The 14,593-nt window shown below is 36.6% G+C and overlaps 4 protein-coding genes across 5 annotated transcripts; 2 read left to right on the forward strand and 2 right to left on the reverse strand.

The window, feature by feature from the left end:
* The first annotated feature begins 976 nt into the window (after positions 1 to 976).
* On the forward strand, positions 977 to 4,916 carry LOC132178537 (uncharacterized). Its single transcript, XM_059590976.1, has 5 exons — positions 977 to 1,449; positions 1,534 to 3,128; positions 3,635 to 4,045; positions 4,142 to 4,344; positions 4,451 to 4,916. Exons 1-5 carry the CDS (start codon positions 1,343 to 1,345, stop codon positions 4,703 to 4,705), a joined length of 2,571 nt encoding a protein of 856 aa, XP_059446959.1. The 5' UTR covers positions 977 to 1,342; the 3' UTR covers positions 4,706 to 4,916.
* A 1,048-nt stretch (positions 4,917 to 5,964) lies between these two features.
* Positions 5,965 to 8,037, forward strand: LOC132178544 (large ribosomal subunit protein eL34). The gene is made up of 4 exons (XM_059590982.1): positions 5,965 to 6,100; positions 6,235 to 6,314; positions 7,483 to 7,592; positions 7,697 to 8,037. The coding sequence occupies exons 1-4, from the start codon at positions 6,022 to 6,024 to the stop codon at positions 7,788 to 7,790; spliced, it is 363 nt and encodes a 120-aa protein (XP_059446965.1). The 5' UTR covers positions 5,965 to 6,021; the 3' UTR covers positions 7,791 to 8,037.
* A 448-nt stretch (positions 8,038 to 8,485) lies between these two features.
* LOC132179854 (glutathione S-transferase U9-like) lies at positions 8,486 to 9,296 on the reverse strand. 2 transcript variants are annotated; one of them, XM_059592646.1, is made up of 2 exons: positions 8,926 to 9,296; positions 8,486 to 8,857 (listed from the first exon to the last, which is right to left on the reverse strand). In XM_059592646.1, exons 1-2 carry the CDS (start codon positions 9,241 to 9,243, stop codon positions 8,495 to 8,497), a joined length of 681 nt encoding a protein of 226 aa, XP_059448629.1. In that variant the 5' UTR covers positions 9,244 to 9,296; the 3' UTR covers positions 8,486 to 8,494. The 2 variants fall into 2 exon arrangements, with proteins under 2 accessions (XP_059448629.1, XP_059448628.1); XM_059592645.1 differs by having other exon boundaries at positions 8,486 to 8,860.
* A 2,091-nt stretch (positions 9,297 to 11,387) lies between these two features.
* On the reverse strand, positions 11,388 to 13,027 carry LOC132179892 (protein FEZ-like). Its single transcript, XM_059592683.1, has 3 exons — positions 12,847 to 13,027; positions 12,443 to 12,744; positions 11,388 to 12,098 (listed from the first exon to the last, which is right to left on the reverse strand). Exons 1-3 carry the CDS (start codon positions 13,025 to 13,027, stop codon positions 11,388 to 11,390), a joined length of 1,194 nt encoding a protein of 397 aa, XP_059448666.1.
* Between the last annotated feature and the right edge of the window lie 1,566 nt (positions 13,028 to 14,593).

Genomic DNA, 14,593 nt, shown 5'->3' on the forward strand with positions numbered 1-14,593 from the left:
AAAATGATTAACGGATGGGCCACATTGAAATTTTTTGAAACTTTGATAGGGTGCATTGCAATTTTTGAAATATCGGAGGTTAAATTGAAAATGACCTAAGACTTTGGGAGATAAAGTGTAATTTTTCAAAAAAAAAAAAGAAGGAAAAATTACAGTTTACCCCCTTAAAGTTGACCACGTTTTTCAATTCGAACACTATAGTTTCAATTTTTGCAATCCACCCCCCCAAAGTTCCAAATTTTTGCAATTTGACCAATTGTATCAAAAGCTTTCCATATTGCTCTTAATTTTTTTTTTTAATTATTTTTAAAAAAAAGTTCGTGGTGGCCAAAGGCACCCCTTTGGCCATTTGGTCATTTTTGTACCCTCAAATTTGTTTTTTCTCTTCATAAAAATAAAAAAAATAAAAATAAAAATTAGGGGTAATATGAAAATTTTGGGATAGTATTGGTCGAATTGAAAAAAATTGAAACTTTGTGGGGGTGGATTACAAAAATTGAAACTTTAGTGTTTGAATTCTCGTGTGGTAAACGTAATTTTCCCAAAAAAAAAAAAAAAAACTATCTAACTTTGAAATGCATATGCTTAAAAAAAAAATAATAATAATAATAATAATAAAATAATAAAAGTTGATAGTTAAAATAAAAGGTGAAATGTAGATGCTTTAATTTGAAAAAGGTGAATGATTAAATAAAAAAAAAATAATAATTTTTTAATTAAAATAAAAGGCGAAAATTTGTTAACGTGAATGTAAATCATCTATTATAAATATAATAATTTTGATATCATTAAAGAAAAGGGCAAAAAAAAAAAAAAAACTTAATGGACACAAACCGACCAAAGTGTCCACCTCAGGATTCGCCCTTTGACTCCCGGGTCTCAGCTCAGAAACGTGTCACGATGTCAGTCTCAAAGTAATTATTCCCAAAGGCCAAAACCGCGATGGAAACTCTCACAGCTATTGCCCCGACACATCAAAAGGAACCAGCTTCCCCAAAAAGAAACTCCGATATTAACACTACATTAAGTATACGTAATCATCTTCCTCACACGTTGCTTTCTTTCTCTGCAGATTTTTCTAATCGCCCCTTCAATCTCGCCCGTTTGGTCTCAATTCTCAAAGAATACCTCGGATTTTTTCTTTCACTCCCCACAAATTTCGCTGTCTGCAAGTGGAGCGTCCACTATCCCCAGTAAATCTCGATTGAGAAATTCCGTGCCCATGTCACTCTCCAACCTTGCTTCGAATTGAGAAAAAAACTTCGAGGTTGATTGAAATGATGGGTATCAAAAACTTGCTTACGCTCAAAGCCCATGTTGATCTCGATACTGCTTTTTCTAAATGAATTTGTGCACGGAGAACATGACGAGCGTTATGGGTTCTGTATGGGTTCTTTTCTGCAACTATGTGTTCTATGTTTTTGGTTTAATGATCAGATTCATATTCAGGTACGCATACATTTTTGTGTTATGTCTTGTTGTTTTTCAAGCATTTTAATCGATTAAAACTGAGAGTTTTTCTTCTTTTCTCAGATCTCCGGCAAATGATTCGAAAAACGACTATGGTTGCTGTATCATTCCTTTCCAACACAATCAAACAGGTTCAAGGAATTCGGATATTGATGGGTTCAGAGAAGAAGAAGAAGAAGAAGAGGTTGATTTTAGCTTACAGAAGAGTAGAAGTGGCAATAAAAGCTTCGGAGAAAGAGACAATTTTAGGTCCGCTACGGCTGCCAGCGTTAGTAAGTATGAGTTTTCGCCTGGGAAAGGTATTGGTGGATTCTTGGAAGGACCAAAAGCCATGAGTTTCAGCGTCCAAGAACTGTATACTGGTTCAAATGATTATACTGTTTGCAACGATCAAATTCTCCGTTCTGGGATTTTTGCCGATAAGGATTGTCAAACACTTAATTCAGAAGAGGCTGTTGGTCAACCAAAAACAGAGCACTCTGTTGAAAGCTTTGGTATCGGAAAGGCTTTAGAGAAAGCAGAACAGAACACATTCACTGAAGATAGAAAGTCAGAGTTTTTGACTGGGAAAGGTATTGGTGGATTCTTGGAAGGACCAAAAGCCGTGAATTTCAGCGTCCAAGAATTGTATGCGGGTTCAAATGATCATACTTTTTGCAACGATCAAATTCTCCGTACGGGTATTTTGTCCGACAAGGATTGTGAAACGCTTAATTCAGAAGAAGGGGCTGTTGGTGAACTAAAAACAGAGGAATCTGTTGAAAGCTTTGGTATTGGAAAGGCCTTAGAGAAAGCAGAACAGAACACATTCGCTGAAGATGGGATTTCCGAGAAGGGAGAGATGGTTGGCTCAGAAGCAAATTTTCCGGGTAAGGATGGTTCTGTGGATGAGGCTGAATCAGTTTCAGAAGATTGCTCACTACGGTTTTGTTCCGAACCGGAGTCAATTTGTTCAATTGGAGAGTTGTCGGATAGTGATCACATAATTGATTCAATAATTACCCACGAGTTTTTGGCTGATAAAAAAGTCGATGAAGAATTGGAATCTGAAGCCCTTTTGCGCAACGATGGTGAAGAAGTACAAGATATACAAGAAATTCCAAGTTGTGAGAATGTTGATGAACTTTCGGACTCTGAAAGTCTTTTGGGTCCTGAAGAAACTGTCGCCAGAGATCAGTCGGATGATTCTGATGAAGAATATATAGAATTAGAACCCCATTTGCAGAATTCAAGCAGCTGGGAAGCGAAAGCTTTGTCTGGCAAAGTTGAGAACAAACATCTAGCAGAAGATTTAGTCCAAGAAGAGTCAAAAACTGAAGTTATTTTGGAAGAATTTGAAGGAACTGACTTGCAGAAGAAACCATCCGAATCAAGTTCTGATTACCAAGATGACTTGGATTTCCTATGGGAGCACCGGGATGTAATAGAACAGCTGAAAATGGAACTGAGAAATGTGAGAGCTGGGGTACTTCCTACTATTTTAGAAGAAGAAGAAGAGCCAGAGTCTCCGGCAATGGTTCAAGGCCTAAAGCCACTGAAGATTGATGAAAAGTTCGAGTTCAAAGATCGAATGGAAGAGGTCCAAAAGGTTTACAAAGGCTACGCAGAAAAAATGCGAAAACTGGATATGTTGAACAGCCAGACCATGCATGCAATTGGTGAGTTTCCGTCTACCCTCTCTCTCATCTACTTTGATTTCTGGGCATGTTTAAACCAGTAGTGCACAAAACCAAATCTAGGGTTCTACTTTTTTTAAAAAAAAATTTTTAAAAATAATTTATTTTTTTTATGATCCTTAATTATTTGTTTGTATCTTTATTCTTTTGCTAATTAAGTGCATTTAAAGCTACTCCTCCGAGTCACATATCTTTTCGCCACTCAATGCCATAACAAGTGGCAGGTCCATATCCAAAGGGTTTGATTTGATATAACCTACCTTTCCTCCTTCCCTTTAGGCTTTAGGTCTACCAATGCTTCAAAGATATTAGTAATGGTAAAGCTTTATATCCCACTTCCACATCTCGTGGTTCTAAAAGTATACAACACACAATGAGCCTTTCAAAGTCAATTTTGAGCGAGACAAGTTTCATATCAAATATTTGATAAAGAAAATGCAAAACAAATATCTTCTTCTGATTTATTTTCTGTTTGTGATAATCTGTAGGATTTCTCCAGCTGAAAGACCCAGTTAAATCAAATTCAAAGCAAAAACCTTCAGCTTCAGCTGCCAAGTCTGTTCCACACAACATATGGTCACGTAAAGCACGAAGGGTGATGGCTGATCCAATGCAGAAATTCGTTGGAGAATTGCAAAGGGACTTGGAATTGGTTTATGTAGGACAAGTTTGCCTTTCTTGGGAAATACTCCATTGGCAGTATGTGAAAGCCCAAAAACTGCAGGAATACGATTCTCAAGGTTTTCATTGGTACAATCAAGTTGCCGGTGAATTTCAACTGTTTCAAGTTCTGGTGCAAAGATTTGTGGAAAACGAAGCATTTCAAGGCCCCAGAGTGCAAAACTATGTCAATAATCGATGTGTTCTTCGTAACCTTCTTCAAGTTCCTGCCATTAGAGGTAAATAAATAAAGTCATATGTTTAATTATGTCATTTGAGCACCTTGCACTTAATTCATATAATTTAAGCATATATATATATATTTGCATTGCCAGATGATTGCTTGAAGGATAAGAAGGTAAGAAGGGGTGAGGAGGAAGATGCCATTTCAAGTTGCATGATAGCAAAAGTCATTGAGGAATCAATGCGGGTGTTTTGGGGATTTATTCGTGCTGATAAAGATGAAGGGAATCGTATGAGTCTCCAAAATGATGCAGACTTGGGGTTCCTGATGGAGATTCGAGCTGATCTTCAGAAGGTTAATAATATTTTGCTTTCTAAATTTTCAGATAATTGATTGTTTGGAGTACTTTTTGTTTATATTTCAAGATGTTAAGTTAACCCTTCTAATTCATGTCTTGCAGAAGGAGAAAAAGCTTAGGGACATATTGAGAAGCGGAAATTGCATAGTAAAGAAGTTTCAAAAGCCTCACAACGATCAACTGCTGGATCATTTACTACTGTTTGCTCAAGTTGAACTGAAACTGGTTTCAAGAGTGCTAAATATGTCAAGATTAACGACGGACCAATTGGTCTGGTGTCGTGAAAAATTAGACCAGATTAACTTTATTCACAGAAAGATTCACGTGGAACCCTCTTTTCTTCTCTTTCCATGTTGACATGTGGCAAGCTGTACTGCCGCGACATTTCTTTTGAGCTGTACAGAAACTTCTTGGTTTCAGATTTATAGCGACAGCCGACAGACAAAGAAAGTAGCATTGGACTAGACTTGCTTGATATATAATTTATACAAGTACAACCATGTATACACACTAGTGTTTTTGCTGATTCACTAGGCAAGGTTTATACACAATACTCGGATTTTTTTTCTTCCTATTTTGCTCCTACTATATATATATATATATATATGAATTTTGATTTATTCTTTGTTGATGACAATATGAAACAGAAAAGCTGCAGAAGATGGCATTGACTGCATTTTAAAACAAAATTGTGAGATTTTGTTTTAAAATGTGTTTGGAAAAAATGACGGTGTGAAAATGTAAATTTTTTTCAAACTTACAATTTTAAAGTAATTTTTAAACCTATAATTTCTAACTACTAAGCCAAACACATGCTTGTTTTGACATTATGAAAACATGGGCTTTAAAGTAATTTTCAAAAATAATAAAGTAACTAAAACTGAATGGATAAATATTCTATGTCAAGCTCTAAGAGCACTTACAATTGCTTAGCATACATTGAATTATGCATCTCAAATGTAAAATACAATTTTTCTTTTTTGCATTTGTAAACAATTACCGCTACACGTAGCAGGCACGGTTCACACATTCATCTCATTAATATACTATTTCTCTCTCCACATTTCTCTTTTTCCAAAAGTTTCTCTTATTATTTTTCTTCCACATCTCTCTTTTTCCAAAATTTTCTCAACTATTTCTCCCTTCACATCTTTTTTTTTTTTTTTTTTTTGTTCCCCAAAAGCAGAAAAATATGATCTTTAGGAAAAATACAATCCTTATTAAAAAAAAAATTATATGATATAGATAAAAAAATAAATAAATAATGGGATGTATAATATCTTTTAAAACTCATTAACTAAACTAAATAAATTGAGTTTTGATTAGCCATTTTGTATAAAAATATATATAAACAAATGTAAATGCTCTTAGATTTTTTTAATTAGGATTGCATTAACGCGCATAAATGTATCGTTATTGCGGCGCAGGATGATCAGATTAGCAATTGTTATCGACTTAAAAAGGCCCTTCTCGCTACATCGTTTATTAAGGCGAAACGTTTCGGCTAACATTAATGTTGCCGCTACACTAAAATTGCTCGTTTGCGGGGAAGGAACAAACGACGGCGTTTAATATTTCACAAAATTCTTCAACTTTATACGCTGCCGTAACCCTCTGGCCTCGGCCATTGCCCAAAGCCCTAGTAGAAAGAGGGAGGTTAGAGGTTCTCAAAGATGGTTCAACGTCTGACATATCGCACGCGTCACAGCTACGCCACCAAATCCAACCAACACCGTATCGTCAAAACTCCTGGTACATCCTTCATCTCTCTGTTTCATGCTCATTCAATTTCTTTTTCTGGGTTTTATATATTCAGTGTATATGCGGGGGATTTGGTTTGGGATTTTGATTTTGGGTTTTTGTGTTTGATGTTTTGGGTGTAATAGGAGGGAAGCTAGTGTACCAGAGCACCAAGAAGAGGGCGAGTGGGCCTAAGTGTCCTGTTACTGGAAAAAGGATCCAAGGGGTATAAAGCACGTCTCTATTTTCTCCAATGGTTTCTTGCTTTTTGTTTAACATAGCGATCTGAACCTGTCATTTTTGTTCTATCATTTTGTGAAGTTTATGCTGCTTTAATGTGATTCCTTGTTTTGGTGAAATCTGCGAAAAAGCTGCTGTAATGCGTGAAAGCAATTGAAGATATAGAGTTATGATGAAAATCCGACTGGTCTTGCTGATTAATATGAAAATAACAGAAACCCAATTTATCTTTCAAGTTGAGTTATAGTTTCGTGATTAAGTGGGATAAAGTTATCCCTGAGACGGATTAGAGTGATGGAGACCAAAAACTGTCTTTCTTTGGTTTATTTGGTTAAGACGAATGTAGTCCGTGGACAGATCTAAGGGAATGAAAACTTTTATAATTTTAGGCGACGGATTTTAACTGTTGCTATTGTTTTGGGCCTGGGACTTGTGGAATGGAGGCAATTTGATTTGCCACTGTGTCTGCCTCCCAAGCATGTGTAGGCACTAGGCAAACATGTTTGCAAGGATATCACTACAAAATTTCCATCTGTAGGCTTGAGACTGCAAAATTTGGTCTACCTTTCTCTCTATCTTTTGTAGGGGCTTCTTTTTCCTCTTTGTCATTTGCTTTAGTGTGGCACCCAGTGACGAGGGTGCATGTTAAAATATGCCTTGTGCCCGTGTACATGGAAGTTTAGGAGGTTAGTATCATAACTAAAAAAATCAATAGATGAACAAACACAGCTGAATTGTATGTTTGATGACAATTTTTCAACAATTGCTAGTGTTTGCTACATTTATTCATTATTCCAATAGGGTTTTGTTTTACAGTGTTGCATGATCTCTGTACTTTGGTAAGAAAAGAAATTACTTCTTTCCTGAATTTAAGCATTTTTACTTATGAGGGAGTTGATGGCCAAAAAAGCTTGTAACTCATTTTTATGCTGTACAAACATATCAATTTATATCAAAATCACATATGTTGTTTCTAAATGGAATAATTCAAGTTCTGTAGAATGTGTTGATACTATCCTTTGAGTTTTGATTTATAGCAAGTTATGATTGATATTGTTATAATGCAATTATGGATATAAGGTGTGATTTATATCTTCTCTACCCGAATTATTAGTACACTTTCAGCTATGATACATAGCTTGCTGTGTTTGCAGATTCCTCATTTGAGACCTGCTGAGTATAAGAGGTCGAGGTTATCTAGGAACCGGAGGACTGTTAACAGGGCTTATGGTGGAGTTCTTTCTGGTGGTGCTGTAAGGGAAAGGTGTTTTTCTTAAACCCAAGGATTAATAGTCTCTCTCTCTCTCTTGTGTCTGTGCTTGGGTTGTATTAAATAAGCATCCGAAATTTGTTCCAACTGTTTTGTAGGATTGTTCGAGCCTTTTTGGTGGAAGAGCAAAAGATTGTGAAAAAGGTCTTGAAGATTCAGAAGGCAAAGGAGAAGGTAGCCTCAAAGAAATAAGATTCAAGAGTTTAGTGCGAGTTTCAAGCAGCTTCAGTGTAGTTTTTGCTATGGCAGAGCATGTCAGAACCATTTAAAAGTAATTTGAGTTTTTCTGATTTGGATCTTTCCCCCTTTGTGCTTTTGCCTTCGCTTGTTTAAAACCATGATTTGTATTACCCCCCATTTTGTCGACAAATCCATTATGCTAAGATTTTAGTTATTTTTCTGTTGGTGATAATATATACTTCCTTCTAGATTGTTATTATGATGCCATATTAGTTTTCTACCCTTTTAAGAAAAAATCCGGCTCAGATATTTCATAAGCATTAATGATTTTCAGTCACCTCAACCTGATGATCCCCAATAGAAACCTGTATGCTATTGCTCTCCTTTCCTAAGTCCCACTTCTCGTTTATTTACTTTGCGTGCAATACACTATTGTGGGTGTTTTGATGTCATTTTTCCATGAGTTTTGCTGGGTTTTGATCACGCTGATGCATTTAGTTGTAAATCCTTTTTAGGTGAAATCTTAAAAATATAAAAGAAAATGTTTTCAGTTATTTGGTGTGATGCTGGAAATTATTATATTGACACAGGAGGCCAGAATGACCTTCAAGACCTTTTTTGGTCCCAACCAGCTCGAAGGCCGTTTGAAAAGAAATGCTATATCCCACACTTTTATTTCATAAGTAGTATATGGTAGGATTCAGTTAGCCTAAGGATCAAACTGAAGGAGACTGGGAAAGTCTCTGTGTCATACTGGCAACCAAGTTGTCATGACGTGGGAGCGTTTCCTTCAGCAATGGGTGGTCCTTCAGAGCATTCACCCACGACAAGAATTCTGGGTTCTTTTCCGGGGTAATAACTACTGCAACGGCCTCATTGAAAGCTTCGTAATTGCAAAAATGCAAGCCCACAATAATATCAAGAAATCCCAAGCTCTTGCCGTCAAGCAAAGGGAATTCTTCTGTAAAATCCTTCTTCGTTCCTTCTTTAAACACCTCAAGCAACTCGTTGAATTCTTTGATTGCTTGCTCTCGCTCGTGGCCTTTACACATGATGATGGGTAACAAACCTGGCAAAAACTGCTAAAAAGAAGAATTTTAATCTCTTCTCCAAAGAAATAAAATAACATAAAATATCACAAACCCACCTTCTGATCATGGAAGTTAGCCCAGAAGCGAACTTTGGCCCTCTGGTAAGGATCCTCTGGCAGCAGTTTTGGGGCGTTTTTCCAGCAATCATCGATGTACTCGAGAATAACAAGCGACTCAGAAATGGATTTCCCGTTGTGAAGAAGCACAGGTACCTTCTTGTGGACAGGGTTGTAGTGGAGTGACTCACTCTTATTTGCGAGGTCTTCCTCTACGTACTCATAAGGTATGCCCTTGAGTTTAAGGGCTAACTCAACTCTGTTGCAGAAGCCGCTAGCCCATGTTCCAAACACCACAACTTCATTTTGCTTCGCCATTATTGTATGTGACTGTCTCTCAAATAATGGAATTTATCCATGGCATGCAGCTTGAGGCATTTATAGAGTTCCATCTGTGGGATTTCTTATCGTTGTTTTGTGGTGTTTGATGAGTCAATCTGCGCTGTAGTCAATGGTCATATTAGAGGAGTCAAGGACTAAACATTAAAGCTTGGAGAAGAAGTTGAAGTACTTGTAGTTTTTCAAGATTTTAATTGTGAAAAATTGGATGACAAGAAAAAAAAAAAAGCGGCAAAGCAACCTTAGTTTTCGTGGGCAAAAAGACAGTTACGATACATTTGGTACATTGAAAGGATAATTTCTTTGCAATAAAAATGAGTATTAATAAGAATAAAGGAAGCTTAAGTGGAATTACTAATCTTATTTTGGTGACAATAAACAAATGACTAAATTTTCTAACTGGAATTAACTCAAACTACAATGTCTTAAGAGTGGACTTGCACACTCGGCTTATTCTGGACTGAAACAAAAGGCCCAAAGTACTGACCCAGCACTAGCTGGTGATCACATATTTGGGCTTCTTGTAGTTGTGAGCCATTTCCTTTTTTCTTTTTTTCCCCGAACCTACGTACCTTTTTTTTTTTTTTTTTTTTTTTTTTTTTTTTTGAAGTGGCTGAACCTACGTACTTAATGCGAGCGTGAACTTTCACCATCGATCATTTGATCATTTCTATCTCGAAGTGTTGTGATTTGTGATGAAAAGTAATCAAACTGAAACAGTGTAAAGGTTACGACTAACGAGTATTTAACTGGTGATATAATAAATAACACTCTTCGATTCATTTTGAATAATTATTTATTGACTTAAAGTATCCAAAACTCTTTCATCTTTTAAAATCAATTTAGGTGACTTTTTATTTATTTATTTATTTCTTGTTTTACAAGTGACGTATATAGTCAGTCTGTCAAAAAAAAAAAAAATCTTTAACATTATCAATTATCCCCCCCCCCCAAAAAAAAAAAAAAATTGAAATGCTTTAATAGCTGGTAGGAAGTCAGCAATTAATTAATTTTCAAGAGCTCTCTTCTACCAAATGTATAATCTGTTGTAACACCTCATTCCAGAGAACTCTAGTCTCTCTCTCCCCCCCTTTCCATTGAGCCCTCTCCTTGCAAGTGACTCATTCTTCAAAGTGAGTGTCAACTGGGGAGGAGGGTGTTCTCCTTCCTTATTCCTTAATTTCTTCTTCCTTTTCCCTTCTCTCTCTTCTCTCTTCTTCGTCTTCTTCTTTTCTTTTTTTTTTTTTTTTTTTTTTCCAACTTGGAAGTCAAATTTACTGTGCATCGATCCGCTCCCCTCCGCCTCCAACACACCTCCCCTTCCTATCTTCACCGGCCCTTGCTCCACGTGTCTCCATCCTCCTCCGGCCTATCCGCTCAAGCCTCTACTCTATGAACTAAGTCTCAGAAAAAATCTCATTTAAACTGTAATGTTTCTAACGTCAAACCGGATTCAATACAAACCATTAATCTCCACGTAGCCTAACATCTCGATCAGTAGCAGTCTTTTTGTAGCGTGAGATATAAAACTATCACCTAAATATTAATTCCTCAACCTACTCAGCAGCAGTCTTCTTTCCTTGCTCCTTAACCCTAATTAAGAAACAGCTGTCTCAAGTCTCAATATCTTCTTTTTGTTTTTGTGCAAGTCTTAACAGTCTCTCTTCTTTTATGAAGTTACGTACTGTTAAGAAACTCTTCTCGGGTGCATGCTTAATTAAACAACGGAATGGTCAAAGCTTGGTAGCATTGGTCAATATATGTAAGACATATTAATTAAGTATATTAAAAAAAAAATGAAGAAGAAAAATAATGGAAAAATAAATTAAAGCTGGAGACAGAGTTTCCTAGTTTAATTTCTTGCTACACGGTTTGCCGGCCGACCTGAAAAGGCATGAGATTGAGTTCAAAGCCCATGTTTGGCGTGTTTGTGTTTGTGTGCATGTTTTTGTCTTTCATTTGGACTCCGAATATATATTGCTGTCAAATTTTCAATTCATTAAACACGTGGGTTCACATTCTCTATTTCAGTCGTTATACATTAATCCAAGGGCCTACAAAATGAGCTTGATCGACCAACTAGGTTAACGTCTAAAAGCTAGAAATTAAACAATGACTTTGACTTAAGTATAGCTCTTGGTCGTCGAAAAACTTGTTGACAATTCACTAGGACATGGTGAAGAATCCCACACTAAGTTCGGCTTCCAAGCATCGGCATTGGAAGGCAAACTGAACGGAAATCCAATGGATCGGACGGTCTCCCACTGCTCATCTGTACTATGCATTAGATTAGGATTCTTCATGATCAAGCCGTTGGCATGCTCACCTTGCATGTGATCTTGAAGTAAGTTGATTGAGAAGCCATTGCAATTATGTTCTTGTGGTACTCCACCATAGTGATCTATGCTGTCAGCAGTGGCCTTGGTTCCAAAATCTCCAAGCATTGAAGATGGCATGTTTAACAGCATGGAAGAAAGATCAACTGTGCATTTAGCCGGCATTGAAGTTTCTAGAGGAGAAAAAAAGAAGCTTGAGGGTAGGTCTCCAGTAGTACTCGAGATGGGGAGTTGAGGGGATTTATCAACTATTTGGTTTAAGGATTTGTATGATGCAAAATCTAGGGGAGAAAATGCAGAGATCATGTCATTGTTAATAGAGAACTGAATGGGCGAGCAGCTGGTTTGTTGAGAACTGAATTGAGTACACTGTGATCCTTTGGCTAGCATGTGATCATTTGTGTTAGTTTCTGGTAGTGGAGAGACCCAAGAGTGGGAGAGGGCTCTTTGGGTTGTGGAATTAGCTTTCTTGAATATCCTGCATATTGCCCACAAGTCCTGCAACCATATAATTCAAACATGCAAAGATTTAAATAAATATACGAAAGTATTAATTAAATTAATGATTAAGTTTATTCTTTTTGTTAGTTTAAACTTTTGAAATAAATAGTGATTTATCATGGTATTAGAATCAGAAGTCCAAAGTATTAACAATATATCAACAACCTTTACTGTCAAGATAACAAACTCCACACAGTTTCTGTTTACTTGTATTCTGCAGATGTTGTTGATATATCATTAACACTAAGTTTGAATCGATCCAACTTTAGACTTTATTTTCTATGATCATATGAAACTTTTCAGATAGGTGGTAATTTGTCAAGGAGTTTGAAGACGCTTACGTTGGCAGGAATGGTTTTGTCGAGGAATCTCTTTGGCGGTGTTGAGTCGGAGAGTGAAGGTAACCGAAACTCATGCATCATCCAGTCAGTTTTGACCCCTTTGGCAGCTCTACCTTTGTAGAAAACAAGGGATTTCTTCAAGCCAATGCACTTGGAGCCTTCAGAGGAGTAAATCGGCCTGTCAGTTCCCGTGGCTTTCCAAAACCCTGCTCCGGTCACCCGGTTAGGCCGCGCACTGTTTCTGTACTTCCTGTCCCTAGGGCAATAGAAATACCACTCTTTTTCTCCGGTGGTGGCCAACTCTACATGCCAAAAAGTTGACACCAAAAATTATTATAGAGAACAGAATAAACAGAGTAATGAGTAGCTAGCAGATTAAGCAAAGGAGTTTTAGTTTATCTTACTTGGAAGATCCCATGGATCATATTTATAGATATCAAGCTGCTTGATGAGCTCGATAGAGAGAGGTCGGTGCTGGATCTTTCTCTTCAAATAAAACCCAACAAGCTCCTCATCAGTTGGGTGAAATCGAAACCCTGGTAGCAACACTTCATCAAGTTTATCAGCATCACTTCTCTCATCCATATCTTCCTGCAGTCTCTTCTTTTTGAAAACCCTAACGAAAAGATGGAGACTAAAGAAGCAATATATGGAATAATTAAGAGTTTTCGTATAACAAATTTTCCCTTTGAACCAAAACTGAAAATGGTCAGAAACAGATGGAAAAGATAGTTTCCCAACTGTGTGCAGAGCAAACCCTAACAGGAAATGAACACAAAGAAACCAACTTGGCTAAGCTCACTTAGTTTGAAGCCATTATATGCTTCCTGAGAAGGGGTCTGCCTCCGAAGGATCAGCCGCCTTTTCTGGTGATATTAAAGTAGTAGTGTGTTTTGCGAGGATCGCGTTGGCTCACAGAGAAGCTAATGACAAATTAGCTCTTACCAAGAAACCCTAAGTCAAGAAAAATGGATTAATTTTGATAGTGACTCTAATTTCTCATTTGGGGTTTGTTTAATCCAAGTCGTGGAATCTCAATAAACCACCAAAATCTAAGGTTTCTGGGGATTATGGATCGGTGTTTAATTTCCCATTTATCATATTAATTTCATCAAAGTTGTGCTATATCCACCACAGATGAAGACAAAGTAGACCTCCAAGAAAGTAATTTTATATGGTCGTCTATCTTTGAACTATTATATAGAAACGTAGACCCGAACCAACCTCCAACACATAATTGATCAAATTTATATTCAACCTCAAATTCCTGTGTCACCACTTAGGATTATATTAATGTTTCAAGTTTCTCAGAATCCGAAAATCCCGTTTCTATTCCATTCCCCAGAGCTTCTATTCCACTGACTTTGTCAGATCGAATCAATATATATATATTGTGTCAAATGTGCAGATACACCAAACGAACGTGTGATGAAGTCTAAAGGGTAAAAGGGACCACTTACCTTTATTAGAACATAGTTAAAGTTCTTGTTTGACCCACTTGGAAGGATCCCCGCCTATCTTTCGGAGTTGTCAAAAAATTTCCAAGTAAAATAATTGACTTTCTGGGTATTCTTGGCCCTCTTATAATTGGCTGCTGCTAAAATGGTTTTCTCATCATCCACTTGACATTTTTGCTCTTGAGCTTTGTGAGTTCGGCAATTTCTTCCTTTAAAAAAGAAATTCTAAGAGCAAGTTCGATGTGTTTTTTTTTTTTTTTTATAGTCATATTTCTATACTCACCAAACTGGGTTCAGTGTTAAAAGAGGAGTAGGTGTTGACATAAAGAGAATTTAAATCGGTGGTATATATATATCCATTATATAGTGGTTAGCATTTAACTTAATTAGAGTTTTGATTGGGAACATATGAGAATACCGTTTGAATCTCTGAAGGGATTTGACTTAAAACTTTGATGAGATGAGTTAGGTTTCGTTCTCTTATACATTTATGCGGAATCCATATGTGGGTCTTACAAATTTAATAGTAAATTTACCTATATCTTATATGAAGATAAACAAGAAATGGAAACCAAACATTTTTCTTTTTCTTTCTTTCTTTTTTCTTATTACAAATGCCATTCACCACATGCATTTTTAAGATGGAATGGAACCTAGCTAAAAGCAAACAAGCATTAATAAATCATCAAGAAAC

Source organism: Corylus avellana, chromosome ca4 (assembly GCF_901000735.1).
Source record: "Corylus avellana chromosome ca4, CavTom2PMs-1.0".
Taxonomy (NCBI): domain Eukaryota; kingdom Viridiplantae; phylum Streptophyta; class Magnoliopsida; order Fagales; family Betulaceae; genus Corylus; species Corylus avellana.